We start from the raw sequence: 13,811 nt of genomic DNA on the forward strand, positions 1-13,811 counted from the left end.
TAATTGCATTTTAACTTTTTCAGAAGCACCCTCAAAACTGGGCCTGTAACCTCAAGAAACAACTTGTTCTCCTCCCCAAACAAACTGGATCTAGAGGTGTTCTCTGAATTGGCTGTCTCTGGGAAAGTTTCAAGTGGATGCTCTGACAGGAGAGGAGATCTGGAACTGATCCCGAGTCCCACTTACATTCTAAACAGCAGAAGATTCTGGCCATTGTTTCAATTCACTTAGTCTTCTTTTCCTCACACTGGCTTCATTATTTGTTCAGTCCAGCAGTTACAGCAGACACTGATAGAAAGCGGAACAGCTCAGGAAGAGCCACATACATTCCAAAGCAGTGATGTTTGTCCAAAAGCAACAAACCTTTTTATTCTGTCAGGATCATGAATCAGTGTCTTTTGAAGCCCTCTTTTCAGCTGTCAAACGCACAATAGGAAACTCGCAGACAGTCTCAGATGATCCCTGTGTTCGCAATTGTCTATTTATAACTTTCAATGTCACAGCACATCCCCTGAATCTTTATATTGGTGCTGCAGATATTTTTATTCAAGATGCTTGAAGCTATTCAGGACAAGGCAGCCCACTGGATCAGCACCCCTTCCACCATCTTCAAAGCTCCCTCCCCCATCACAGTGGCAGCAGCGTGCCATCTGGGAGGTGTCCCGCCGTAATTCAGCAAGGCTCACTTGACAGGGCTCTTCCCCACCAAACCCATGACCATCTATCATCCCGGAAAACAAGGGAATACCACCTCCTGCAAGTTTCCCTCCAAGCCATGTCCCATCCTGACTTGGAACTATAATCTTGGATCGGATTGGATCAAAATCCTGGAACTCTCTTCCTAACAGCACTCAGACTACAGATTCAAGAAAGCAGCTCATCACCACCTTCAAGAGCATGATTAGAGGATGGGCAATAAATACTGTCTTAGTCAGTGACATCCACATTTAATTAATTCATTGAACAAAATTACATATCATCAATAATACAGGAGAAGAATGCTTAATCTAACAGGTTTATGCACTGAGAACCCTCCCACCTTGTTAGGGATTCCTTTCATTCCTTTATGATTCAAGCATTTAGCTAACATCTTCTGAAAGGAATCTATGCTTCTTGCCTCAAACACTACTTCTGGTAGTGAGTTCCATATTCTAACTATATTCTGAAACAAAAACACGTTTCTCCTGAGTTCTGTGGATTTATTATTAATTAACTTATTCTTTATTGCCACAAATATTATGGTTGTGAATACCGTTTGAGGAATATAGAATAATAGTTGCTGTATTACTGTGAAACAAACATAGAAGCCAGACTGGCACATTCAGGCACTGGACTCCATTCACTCACTCACCACCTTTGCTGCAGTTTTAGCTAAACGTTTCACTCATAAAAATCTGCTGATCTCATTCTTGAAGATATCAATTTTTCTACAGATGGGAATTCCAGACTCAATTTGCTCTTTGTGCAAAGATTCATCTCACTCCTGAATGGTCTAGTTCTTGTTTTAGGATCACGTCTCCTAGTTGTGGAACTCTCCACCAGAGGAAGTGGTTCATTTTGTGTCTTCCCCACTGAATCCTTTTAATAGTTCAAACACGTCAGTAAGCTCCCACTTCTACATGAAACCCAAGCCAAGATTATGCAACTGGTTCTCATAATTCTTGCAAATCGACTCCGTAACCTATCCAAGGCCAACATGGTCCCTTTGGATTGGTGTATTCCTGACCAGGTCTGAGTAATGCTCTGTGAGACTGGAGAATAACCTTCCCTTCTATAGGCCAGCCCCTTTAAGATAAAGGCAAACATTCATTTAGCTTCTTTGATCACTTTTTCTCCCCCATGCATAATAGCTCGAATTCTTTGACTCCTCCACAGTTCCCAGACTTCTTACCATGAAGAAGATATTTCTGTTTCATGTTCTTAGATCAAAGTGAGTGACCCTGCATGGCCAAATCCCTTTACGTACCATTTTAACAAAATCTGAACTAACTACTATGTTAGCCCACGAGGGAACCTTACCCGATCTCTTGCACTGCCAGAGGAAAACAACTGCAACTATAATAACGAAATTCACTTCAGAAACTCCTCCAAACTATTACACTAGTTTTCAGAGTGACATACATTTAACTGCCTGCTGGCACCCAACATTCACTTAATGATCTTTTGAACTCCTCCTTCACCCACACAATTCCTCCCCCCACCACTCCCTATGATGGATAAGGCTGCCTTCCCAGGAACAGCAGTGCACTCTGGCTCTAAGTCCTGTGTCTCAACACAATCAAGTTCAGAAGCAAAAAGCAACTTTTGTTTCTGCCATCTGGAAATGCAATCTGATTTACAGTTCACTGTAAGTGACACGGGACTGGTGGCCCAGTAAACCATCCCACTGAACTGTTTCCCATGTAGACTGAGTTTCAGAAACCAGTCTATTGTCTTGTTTGAGTTTTAATCCACAAAAATTACGAGACATTAGGTAGACTGTCTCCTCACACTGTTGTTTTGCTAATGTTTCTCAGCTCTGCAATCACTGTTGTATTGGAGATCATGTAGCTGCCTTGGAATGTCTAAATTCCTTTACCCAGGGAGTGGTTAGAATGTGGAACTGTCTATCACATGGAATCCTGAGATGAATAATATATGGCCATCTAAGGGGAAGTGAAACAAGTACATGCAGCACAAGGAGTTGAAGATTACACTAATAGAATTAGATGAAGCTTGGTGGAGAAAGTTCCTGTGAGGCATTAATGTTGGCATGAACAATATGGGGAAAATGACAAGTTTCTGTGCTGCAATTCTATGATATCATTGCAAATACTGGCCAATCCATAGGTGATCAAAAATGACTGACTGCTGCACAAACCACTGGAAACTCTGCCTCCATCATGTTGGCTAACAAAACACTTCATTTATTCTTGTCCCTTCTGTAACAGCAGCAGCTATTGAGAAAGACTCCTTGACATTTTCAATATACATGCCTCAGGTTTAGACAAACCACTCTTGATTCCCACGGGCGACCACTGCAATCATTCCAGGTATCAGCAATCAATTCTTTCTATCCTTCTCCACAGAGATGAAAACAATTAAAAGCAAAATGCTAACCTTATGTAAACAGTACTGCTGTTAATGGACCCGGTACACTCCAAGAAGCTAAGGTCTTTTGTGATTAAATCAACGCAGTTTAACCTTGCAATTGCTATCTTTGCCATCTACTCCAACCCTAAAATCCTCCAAGAAATGCATTCTTAGATTTTGGCCAGCTGTTTGTCCTGACTTTAACCTGGCTCCTTCGCTTTTCTCCTTTTAGACCTAACTTTGGATCCACCTATTTAGATTTGGAGTTTATTTAGATTTTATTGTCACACATGCTATCTTTTGTCACCTGTACTCATATTTGCTAATATGTTGTGAAATTTTGTCTGGTAATATTACTTGGAAGTTGTTCCATTACTTGGGAAGTTATGTTAAAAAGTGCTTTACAATTGCAAATTATTGTTTTTGATCTAAATCCGCTTATAGCCTTTTTGAAATCACTGCCTTCATTCAATTTTATGTCCAATTCTTTTGAAAGCACACATCCTGCTGGGATTAGTCCTGCCTTTAGCCCCTCTCATTTCTAATCCAAGCATGGCAGGTCCAGCCATTTGACTATGGGGTGCATCACAGTCAAGCTGACCCAGTCCACAGAGGTGCACTTTATATCCTAGCCCAAATAGGCAATGAAGCAAATAACACTAACTTCCGTTCACCTTGGCTGCTATCAGCACAGATCATGCTATTTCAGGTGCTATCTAACTGAATGCAATGTCATGATTCGGAGATGCCGGTGTTGGACTGGGGTGTAAGTTAAAAATCACACAACACCAGGTTATAGTCCAACAAGTTTAATGTGCTTCCAATTAAACCTGTTGGACTATAACCTGGTATTGTGTGATTTTTAACTGAATGCAATGTAACAGGCTCCATCATGCACTTAGCTGGTCAGAGAGCTGGAGAAGCAACCTCACCCTTTGTAAAACACTTTCAGGACAGTTGAGTATATAGATGGGTATGTCTGCATCAGTGGCTACTGTATTATTATCTTTAATATGAACAGCTGCTAACTAGATCAGATATCAGCTCTGGCACCTTCTCGATGTCACGATGTCCAGTGTGCTCTGCAGCAATGAAGTACTTTTCTGATGTGTCATCACTGTGGCAATGATGGGAAACAATGCAAGTCCAGTAAGATCCCATAAACGGTGATGTGATAAAGGCCAGATAACTTCTTTCAGTCATGTCGGTCAGGAGTTAAATACTGACCATGACACAGAGGAGTTCCTATACTCCTCCAAAGTATAGAGGTTGGAAATTTTACATGCTTCTGAGAGGGCAGACAGGTCCTTTGTCTGACACGTTTTTTGAAAAGTGGCACCTAAAACAGCAGATTGGTTGGGCTTCAGATTGGTTCCACCAGTTAGCGCAACATCAAGGGCCAAAGGGCCTGTACTGTGCTGTAATGTTCCATCTAGAGCAGGATTCCCTCTGTATCAGACTGATACATGAGCTGAGCTTCTACACTCATGATTCTAGATTGGGATTCTCAAAGTCTGGACTGGGAAACTAAACATGTTGCTCAATCTTTTGACGTATCTGCCTCACATGCATGTTTTTAAATGATTCACAAAAAGACAACTTGCCTCACTCATTTTGATCACAAATCTCACCTCAAGCACTTCCTGAATAATGACAGATCAAAATTTCACTGCAGAGCACATCTGATAGCGTAAGGTTCTGGGCCTGTGGGAACAACTTTGAATTCCTCATAAGAACATTACGTTCCTTACTCTAAGTAGACCTTGTTTACTGCAGAATAAATACTGCTGTAAGTCCTGGTATCAATCCCTCCACACTTTCAATTCTTTGACTGGGATAATGAGAAGTGTAATTCCCAATGGAGCCAGTCTGATATTCCTCTTTCCATTGGTTGTCCATGATCTCTGGTGCAGGAACGCAAAGCTCTATGCAATGACCTTTAACCTTAGAAGAACCCTGATCTCTCCAGGAGCTAAATGTGGCAGCCATTCCACTTCAACACAAATTTAAAAATTTGACAACGTCAAATGCATCCTTAAAGTGTTAGTTCCTTGCCTTTAGACTCCCCAAAACGAAGAGCAGCTAAACCTTTGATTGCGGGTAAAAGTTTCCACTCAGATTTTGTGAGTGTTATCACATCGACCATCATTGGCATCTGTTCAAAAGGTAACTGAGATTGATCTGGTCTGCTTGGAAACCTCGGAGCCATCCATCAGGTATGTTTTCTTTCTGCGTAAAGTTCACTCAGCTGATGATTCACATGTGGGAGCAGGGTCTGGAACCTGATCATGCTGTGCGATTATGTCCTGGGCAGATGGCCTCTGATGGAGTTGTAGGCAGGTCTCCAAATGACTTGAGGAATACTGAAGGCCAATGGCAAGTGTCAAGTGTTGCTTCAGCTGCATTGATATCAGCACAGATTTTTTGCATGTAAATCAACCATCTCATTCACAGGGCAATTATTGACCAGCTCCACAGTCTTAAATAAAACAAAGAACTGTGGATGTTGGAAGTCTGAAACAAAAACAAAAAGTTGCTGGAGAAACTCAACAGGCCTGGCACATATGGAGAGAAGCAGAGTTAACGTTTTGAGTCCAGTGACCCATCTGATGATGCCACACCCACTGAGTTTCTCCTGCAGTTTCTGTTTTCGTCACAGTCTGAAGTGCCTGGATATTTCAGATCCAACAACAAACAACTTTCATTCATATCGTCCCTTTAGCCTGGTAAAACATCTCAAGGTGCTTCACAGGAGTGATCAGTTGGTCAAAGAATGACATCTATCTGTACCTCTCTCTGTCTCTGACAAGACAACCCTTAAAACTTACCCCTTTGACCATGCTGTCCTAATATCACCCAATGTGGTTCCGCATCCGACTTTATCTGATTAAAGTCCATGTGAAGTACCTTAGGATATTCTACTAGGTTAAAGAGGTTAAATAAATGCAAATTGTTGGTCATCAAGCCATAGCATTTAATTTTCTCCAGCATCAATATAGGCTGCTCTTTCAACTTTGAACATAATCTAAAAGATCAAGAAGAGCATCCCACTAGAAACCCCAAGAGGAAAGAAAAGTAGGAAATTTTGTAAGCACTTTTGTACTGGGTAAGGACCCCTTGGCTTCTCCCGACACATACATTGGATCACGTTTTGCAAACTGCATGCTCCCAGTTTGCATTTGGGTTTAATGATCTGTCCCCCTTTTAGTCAATAGATGCAAAATGTTCACAAACTTGATTAATCTGTTGAACCATATGAAAAAAATGCACCCTCTGTGACCAATGAGTCCCAGATTTTCTGGCTTAGAGGCAGAGACACTACCAATTGAGCAACAGGAACTCCACCCACCCCCTCCATTTAAGGTTATTGGAATAACAGGTTGTAAGTTTGCAACATGCATTTGCAGCACTTGTCAATGAGATCACTTTAACACACAGCCACAACACAGAGCGATAGTACAGGTACTCCCTTTGCTACTTTTCCAATAAATTGTGAACCCAATGGAAACAATCTTCAGTCTCGTGGGATTGACCTTTTGAAATGACCCTTGAATTCACCCAACTCAAATGATTGGTTACCTATTTCTGCCAGAAAATTGAGAGCCCTGTTGTTAGCACTGAGGCCACAGTGAAGCAACAGTTGAAAATAAAAATCTTTAATGGCCCCATCGGGATTAATCGATACAACACGCCCAAGGTACCTTCTTCAGATTCCACGTCTTCCATTAATGCAACAGTGACTCCCATCTCCTGGCACTTCTTACTGTGAGCCTTTGACTTCATGTGCTTTGTCAAGTTCCCTGAAGAACACAAACAGTGAGGCATTTAGCTGATTCGATGCAGTAAATCACATTTGGCTGCTACTTGGCTGAATAGCCAGTCTCTGCTCAATTAACGTCTCAATGAGGCTAATCTGCTTCCTCAGGCAATCTCCTTCTGAAGTTTCATAAATCATCCTAATGGTACTGGGGTGTAATGTGGCTCAGCATTGGCTGGGTACAGAGGCAAAGCTGATCTATCACACAGTGACAGCAAGGTTGTGATCTAATGACTCAAATGCTCAATTCCCCCCCCCCCTCTGCTTGTATACTTTACAGCTGGTCTCTCATTGCAGGAACCTTGCCAGTCAATCAGTTTTTAGCAATGCAACATCTGTGACAGCAAAACATTCAGCATTGATGCATTGTGTCCTTTATATACAACTAAATGCCTACATTTTAGCAATGTGAGGCACATGTTCCACCCTCCCCCCCCCACTCCCCCATCCCCAGCACACACAGAGGAAGAAGGGTTAACAAATGTAGTATCACAATGGTCCACTTGGGTTGAAAAATCTAGGTTTACTTCCCATTCTGTACTTTGATTATTTCATGGTTATGCCACAAAAGAAAGAACCTGTATTGACCTCGCACCTCCCTCAACCTCAGGTTGTCCCAAAGCATTTTACTATCAACAAAATATTTTTGCAGAGCAGTCACTGCAGCAGTGGTGCAGCCAAATTACATGCAGGAAAAGTCAAACTGCACACTAAAAGATCCCACAACCAGCAATGCATTAATGACTAGATTGACTGTTTTTAATGATGTCAGTTAAAGGATAAATATTGGACAGCTAGGAATACTCCACCGCTCTTCTTTGCAATAGTGACATAGGATTGCTCACGTTCACGTCAGAGCACGTCTGAAAAAGCAATCATTCAACAGCACTGGATTGGATTCATATCCTGGTTGTGGGAGAGAGATTCAAACTATCATCTGATTCAGAGGGGAACATACTTGGCATTGAGCCACAGCTGACACCTCAGTCAAATGTGGGTTTTGTGCCAGAGAATGTTAGCAGGAAATAGCATGAACATGCATACACAACGAGGCAACGATCTTTGCTGCAATCCTGATAGAGGGAGGTTATGTATTTCCTGCGCACATAGTTAGAATATCCTGAGCATGGATTAAGGCGAGGGGTGGGGGTAGTCCCTGAAGAGAGATTACCTGCAAGTATCACTCAAAGTTTCTCTGTCATGTACACCGAAGCTTCAACTCATTTTTCATTTCTCCATCCTTTATCGCTATGGTTTCTAGTTCCTATTCTTTACAAAACATTTCAGCAGAAAGTACCTCCCAACGAGGGAGCTGGTGATCATTTTGCTTCATTACAGCTTGTTGAAATGCTGGCGGCAAGAGCTGCTGCTGAGACTCTACTGCTATACCCAATAACGTAACTATTAAAGAGCTAAGTATCCCTGGGTTTAATTATCAATATGGGTGACTAAATTTGCATAAAATAGCACATGCATTATTGCAATAGCTCAACAGCACCTCATTAGTTGCAAATAAAGAGAACAAACCCGAATTGCTCAGTATAGCCTGATGACCCCTCACCTCAGCCCAACCGATGGGCCAGCAGTGTAACTCTCACACTGCTAAACGCTGTGACATCTGCTAGACAATAGGGGATGTCCAAAGTTACAAAAAGTAAAGAGGGTGACTTTGAAACTGCTGATATAAGAAAAGGACTGACTCCCATTTACGTAATGCCTTTCCTAACCAAAGGCATTCCCAAAGCACCTTAACAGAAGTACATTGTAAAGTTCAGTCTGACATAACATGGCAACCAATTCATGTACAGCAAGTTCCTACAAACATGACACCGATCAGACAGATATGGATGAAGAGATAAAAATTGGTCCATGACAAAGGCCCCTTCCCTTCTTGCATGATAGTGATGGGAGAATCTTTGATATCAAAATGGTTGTCCCACAGGTGGCACAGAAGGAAGGCATTGGCCTGTCTTATGCACCATCAGATTTGAACGTTGTGGGAAAAGACACAAAGCAAGACATCATTGTTCCAATTCAGCTGACTGGTCTCAGAATTCCCCTTTCCAGTTTCAGTAGAGCTGGTGTCAGGAGTACCGGCCACTTTTTATCAGTTGCAGTTTTCCAACAGAAGACCATTGTGTTCCAACCAGAACAGTGCCAGGGGTGCAGGGTGTCTATGGAATGATTAGAGAGACTGGGGCTGTTCTCTCCAGAGCAGACAAAGGGGAGATTTAATCACATTATTTCAAATCGTGAACAGTATTAGCAAAATCATTAAAGATATCGTGCTTAAGTGGCAGGAGGGTAGGTTAATAGAAAGCAAAGACTGAAGGAATTGACAAAAGAACCAGAAGGGAGAGGGGGAGACTGTTTTCAACGCTGTGAGCTGCTGTGGTTTGGAAAACAGTTGTCAGAAAGAGGGGTGAAAGATTCAAAAATAGCTTTCAAAAGAGAATTGGATGAATACATGAGGTTGCAGGGCTACGGGCTAAGGAGAGAGGAGCACGCTAATTGCATAGTTCTTTAAAGAGCTGGCACAAACGTGAAAGGCTGAATGCCTTGCATCTGTGCTGCTTCATTCTCTGATTTTCTGACCAGCTTTGCATTGCATAGTCTTTGCAAGGGTAAGAATTGACAGAAGTTCAACAAAATAGTACAACAAACCCCCTGTTTAAGTTGCCCTAAATTTAACACTGCAAATATAGTGAGGCCTGTATGTCCAATTAGTGTCAGGATTTTGGTTTTGACATCAGTCTGTACTGAGCTCATGTAGAATTACGTGGCTCGATTAGCATCATTTTGGAGCAGCCTTACCCAGTGGCCATCTTTGCCACTTGCTTTCCATTCCTCACACTCGCTTCTGTTTCCCAAGCCCACACTTACAGCAAGTCTTTGGGAAAAGGAAGCAGATGGTGAGAACAAGTGGGAAAGGGAGAGAAAAGCAGGGAGTGGGAAGGTTGGCAATTTGGAAGGTTGGTGATCAGAAAGGACAGCAAGTGGGACATGCTCTGTGCAGAAATTAAATTTAAAAAAAAAGAGTTTGCACATTTCTTTTATACATTTTTTAATTTATTCCATTTTTAACATTATTGCATTTATGAACATGGCATTGTTACGGAGCTGTAGTCCACAAAGAACCTCTTTCGATTAGAGACAGACAGTAGATGGTATCATGCATTTTTCTGAAGACTAAGGCCCTATGAAACTAACTGCAGATTTTGTATCAGCTGTAACGAGAAAACCCGATTTGCTTAAAGTTGCGTTTTTCAGAAATGCAGTCACCACAAGATAGAACGCAGAATTTAGCCGTCCAGCTCATCAAGTATGCTCCACCATTTGATTGTGGCTGATCATGTTTCTCAAACCCATTCTCTTGCCTTCTCTCAGTAATCACTGATCCCCTTACCAATCAAGAACATATCTATCCCGGTTTTAAATACAACAATAAACAAAGGATTATTGTACTTATCTTTCACCTGTAGACATCACTGTGTACCTACGGGTCAACTGCAACACAGTTTAAGTACCAGTTAAAAAAATAATTCTGATACAAGGTCACCAATCTGAAATGTTAACTAATTTCCTCCTTCCACAGACATTATTTCAACACACTCTTTTTGTTTCAGACAAAAACGTCACCCGAAGAACACGGAGCAAAGAACAACCCTAACAGGCAGCTGTGACATTGCCATCTCTCGACAATCCCTCTGACACAGGCCATCTCAAAGACCAGGATTGTCAAATTAGCACTTATTTTGAGTCCGTTCTTCTGCTGTAATTGTGGCCCTCAGCTTTTCAGAAACCTAATTTGAGACTGTCAGAACTAATTTAGCTTGTGACCATGACCAGCGTTATGATGGAAAAGATCCTCTCATCCTGTATTCACATCGAGTAAAAGCCAGTCTTTGTGCTGAACAATCGTGTCAGTTTCCCCAGCCCTGCTTCAGGACAATAGGGAAAAAATACAAGTTTGTTTTCCAGTGATAAATTGCCTTCTGACACAAAACCCTCTTGAAATGTAATTATGATCATTATTAAAAGGAACACTGTGAATGCGGGGGACCCGAAATACAAAATTGCTACTTTTGAAATGCGGCAAAGCTATATCTGAATTGTCTTAACATTGTAACAGCAGCAATTTTAGAAGTTATTTAGTGCAAGTAAGATCACAGTGTAAAAAGATTTTTAAAACCTCAATATCCTGCCAAAAATATGGACCAAATTATTGATATATTTAGTCAACTTGTTCAGGCATTCCTCTGAAGCAAGTGGAACTTGAACAAAAGGTAACAGCATTAGCATTACACCATGAATTATATTTATTTCCTAATTAACCTATTCAGAGAAGTTATTACACACTTCTGGGGCAGGTGGGATTTAAGTCATGCACTCCTGTTCCAGAGATAGGGACACCATCGCTGCAGCACAAGATCAGTACCATGAATTTTACATTGAGTATAAAATATGAATCTCCAGCACTGGTGTAGGTGGTTGCTATCTTGAAATGCAAAACAAAACAGCGGTGATTCAATACGTAACACTTTTTGTGAATGAAGTAACTCTTCAAAGTTGTTTTTAACCACAATCAAAATGTTTTAAAAATTATCAAATTCATTTTCTTTGACATTTAATGCAAGGAATTCAACAAAGTCATTCATTTAACAATAAGGTTTTCTTTTTGCATTCTCTGAGCAATTTTGGTCTTCTGCTGCAACATTACCCTGTTTCAATCCATAAAATGGTCGCAACAACTAACTGCTTCTGAGATTTTTGGTGCATTCAACATTTAAGTGTGCATATACACATTGTACTTCTGGTGATGATGTTAACATCCTGATGGCTCGTCACATGCTTCTCGAGACCAGGTTCTCGTTCTCATGATGCATTTAGCCCTGGGCAAATTCTTCAAGACAGATTCTCTCTTCTTCCATTACTGCACCAGTATTCACAAACACCAAATTCCCTTGTTGCCACATAGTAATTTGAAGACTTAGCAAATGTTATGGCTTTTGGCTATAACCAACCTTGAATTCTAAGCTTTTTGCTGGAATACCTATTTCTATTTGCAGCTCACCCCAGCCAGGTCTGTGTGGATGTGCCTAATACTCGCACCCAGCTTCTTGGCAATGCATCTCCTATCACCTGCTTGAATCCATGAGAGGGGTAAAACCTGTATCTTGGAGGTGAATAATGGAGGCTGACTCCAAATGCAAACAAAGTATTTCTGAGCAGAACTTGGGATTGACTTGTACATTAATTTTAGCACCAAAAAGATTTTGTGCTGTTATATAAACCGGCCCAACGTATTCACCATGATCTTGTTGAGATGTGGCTTTTTGCAATCACGTATGCCTTCAGCACTGCACCCAAGAAGCCAAACATCAAGTATGTCATTGGGCTATTTGACTACATTGGGAGGAAAGGAGCATGAGGAACATGCAACAGTTATTTAAAGTCACATTGCAGGTAGAGTACCATATGCAGTTCTGAGAACAACACCTTAAGGAGGTCACACCTGTCTGAGATGCAGCACAATTAGGTTTTACCAAAATGATACCTGGACACGAAGGTTTAGATTCTGAGGAGAAATTACCCAAACTACAGTTGTATTCTCTGAAATCTAGAAGATTAATGGGAGATTTGATCAAAGTTAAAGTTAAAGGTAAGGATGGTAAGAAACTATTTCCACTGATTAAAGAGTTTAACACCAGAAGATACAGTCTGCAAATTACAGCCGTATTGCCCATATTTTCACTGCTGAGAAGTATTTAATGTGGCAATGGTAGTAAGGCTCATTGAGCCAGCAGTACATGGATGTAAACCTCTCCTGACCTTAGAACCCATCATCTAGGTAGGCAAATCTATTGCAGAACCAAGGTAGAGACACGCTGTTAGCAATGCTATCTTTTAGATGAGATGTTGAATTAAGGTCTCTTCAGCCCTCGTGGATGGATCCAAAGTAATCCCATAGTGGAATGGCAAAGAACAGATGAGTTCTCTGCAATCTCATCAATATTTACCCCTCAACCAACATCACTAAAACATTATTACCAGATTGCCATTTGAGAAAGGTGGCTGACTGCAACTTGGATGCTGCCTTTCCTACACTACAAAACTCAAAGGCAATTATAAATTTGAGAAACACTTTTGGGATGCCCTGAGGTCATGGAAGGTGTTATATTAATGCAAGTCTTCCTCTATTTTCTGCAGTTACCAGAATCACAGCTGTGTAACTTGTTTATTCAGCCTCTGACATGTACACAGCAAAATACATTCACTGGTGGAAAAAAAATGGCAATGACACAATCATTTATGAACATCGGGAAACACTCTCTGCAGTGACAGAGATGGAAGCCTGCAGTTATGAAAGAGTTATACCGAACTAATAATTTGCGCTAATTTCTGGGAATGCACAGATCAATAGAAGCTGGCAGTACCCCTGTGTGTACCACCCGCATGACAGACAAAACTGCCAAAGAAAATTATTCCTCTCGAAAGGGCAGGTGGGCCTCTCAGTTAACAAAACAGTACAAAATACCTTTTATTAGAACAGCAAGTGCCTTCCTTTAAAGACTAAATTTCCTGAAACAGCTGTTTGGATTTTGCTTCCAGTCTACCAACTGTTCCAAAAAAGACCATCAACTGGCAACTTTATATTTACTTTTCAAAATACATTCTGAAATTTTCAATTTATTGCTTTATGGCATGATACCATTCCCCCTGCGGTAGGCTAGTTACGCAAATGCAAAGCAATACCATTCACATGTTGGGCGGGAGTGGATCTGACTGATAGGCATCAGATTTGCCTGGTTAGCTCCCCTTCATTGAGGTCAGGGTTGTCTCTATTTCAAACCAACCTACCTGCCTTAGGCTCTGGGATCAAACCCTGAACCAGGCGAGGTGCCCAAGCAACTGCATAGGA

The 13,811-nt window shown here is 41.3% G+C and overlaps 1 protein-coding gene across 6 annotated transcripts in view; it reads right to left on the reverse strand.

Annotated features, from left to right (window-relative positions):
* The window catches only part of hivep3b (HIVEP zinc finger 3b), a 399,719-nt gene that overhangs the window by 9,915 nt on the left and 375,993 nt on the right, over positions 1-13,811 (reverse strand). For all 6 annotated transcript variants that reach the window (XM_087976806.1, XM_043717599.2, XM_087976805.1 and 3 more), the window contains one exon: positions 6,774-6,872. In XM_087976806.1, coding sequence (XP_087832932.1) covers positions 6,774-6,872 — 99 coding nt within the window. The remainder of the gene's footprint in view (positions 1-6,773; positions 6,873-13,811) is intronic.

Source organism: Chiloscyllium plagiosum, unplaced genomic scaffold (assembly GCF_037043375.1).
Source record: "Chiloscyllium plagiosum isolate Xiang-an unplaced genomic scaffold, Cpla_swu_hap1 HiC_scaffold_30, whole genome shotgun sequence".
Lineage (NCBI taxonomy): Eukaryota > Metazoa > Chordata > Chondrichthyes > Orectolobiformes > Hemiscylliidae > Chiloscyllium > Chiloscyllium plagiosum.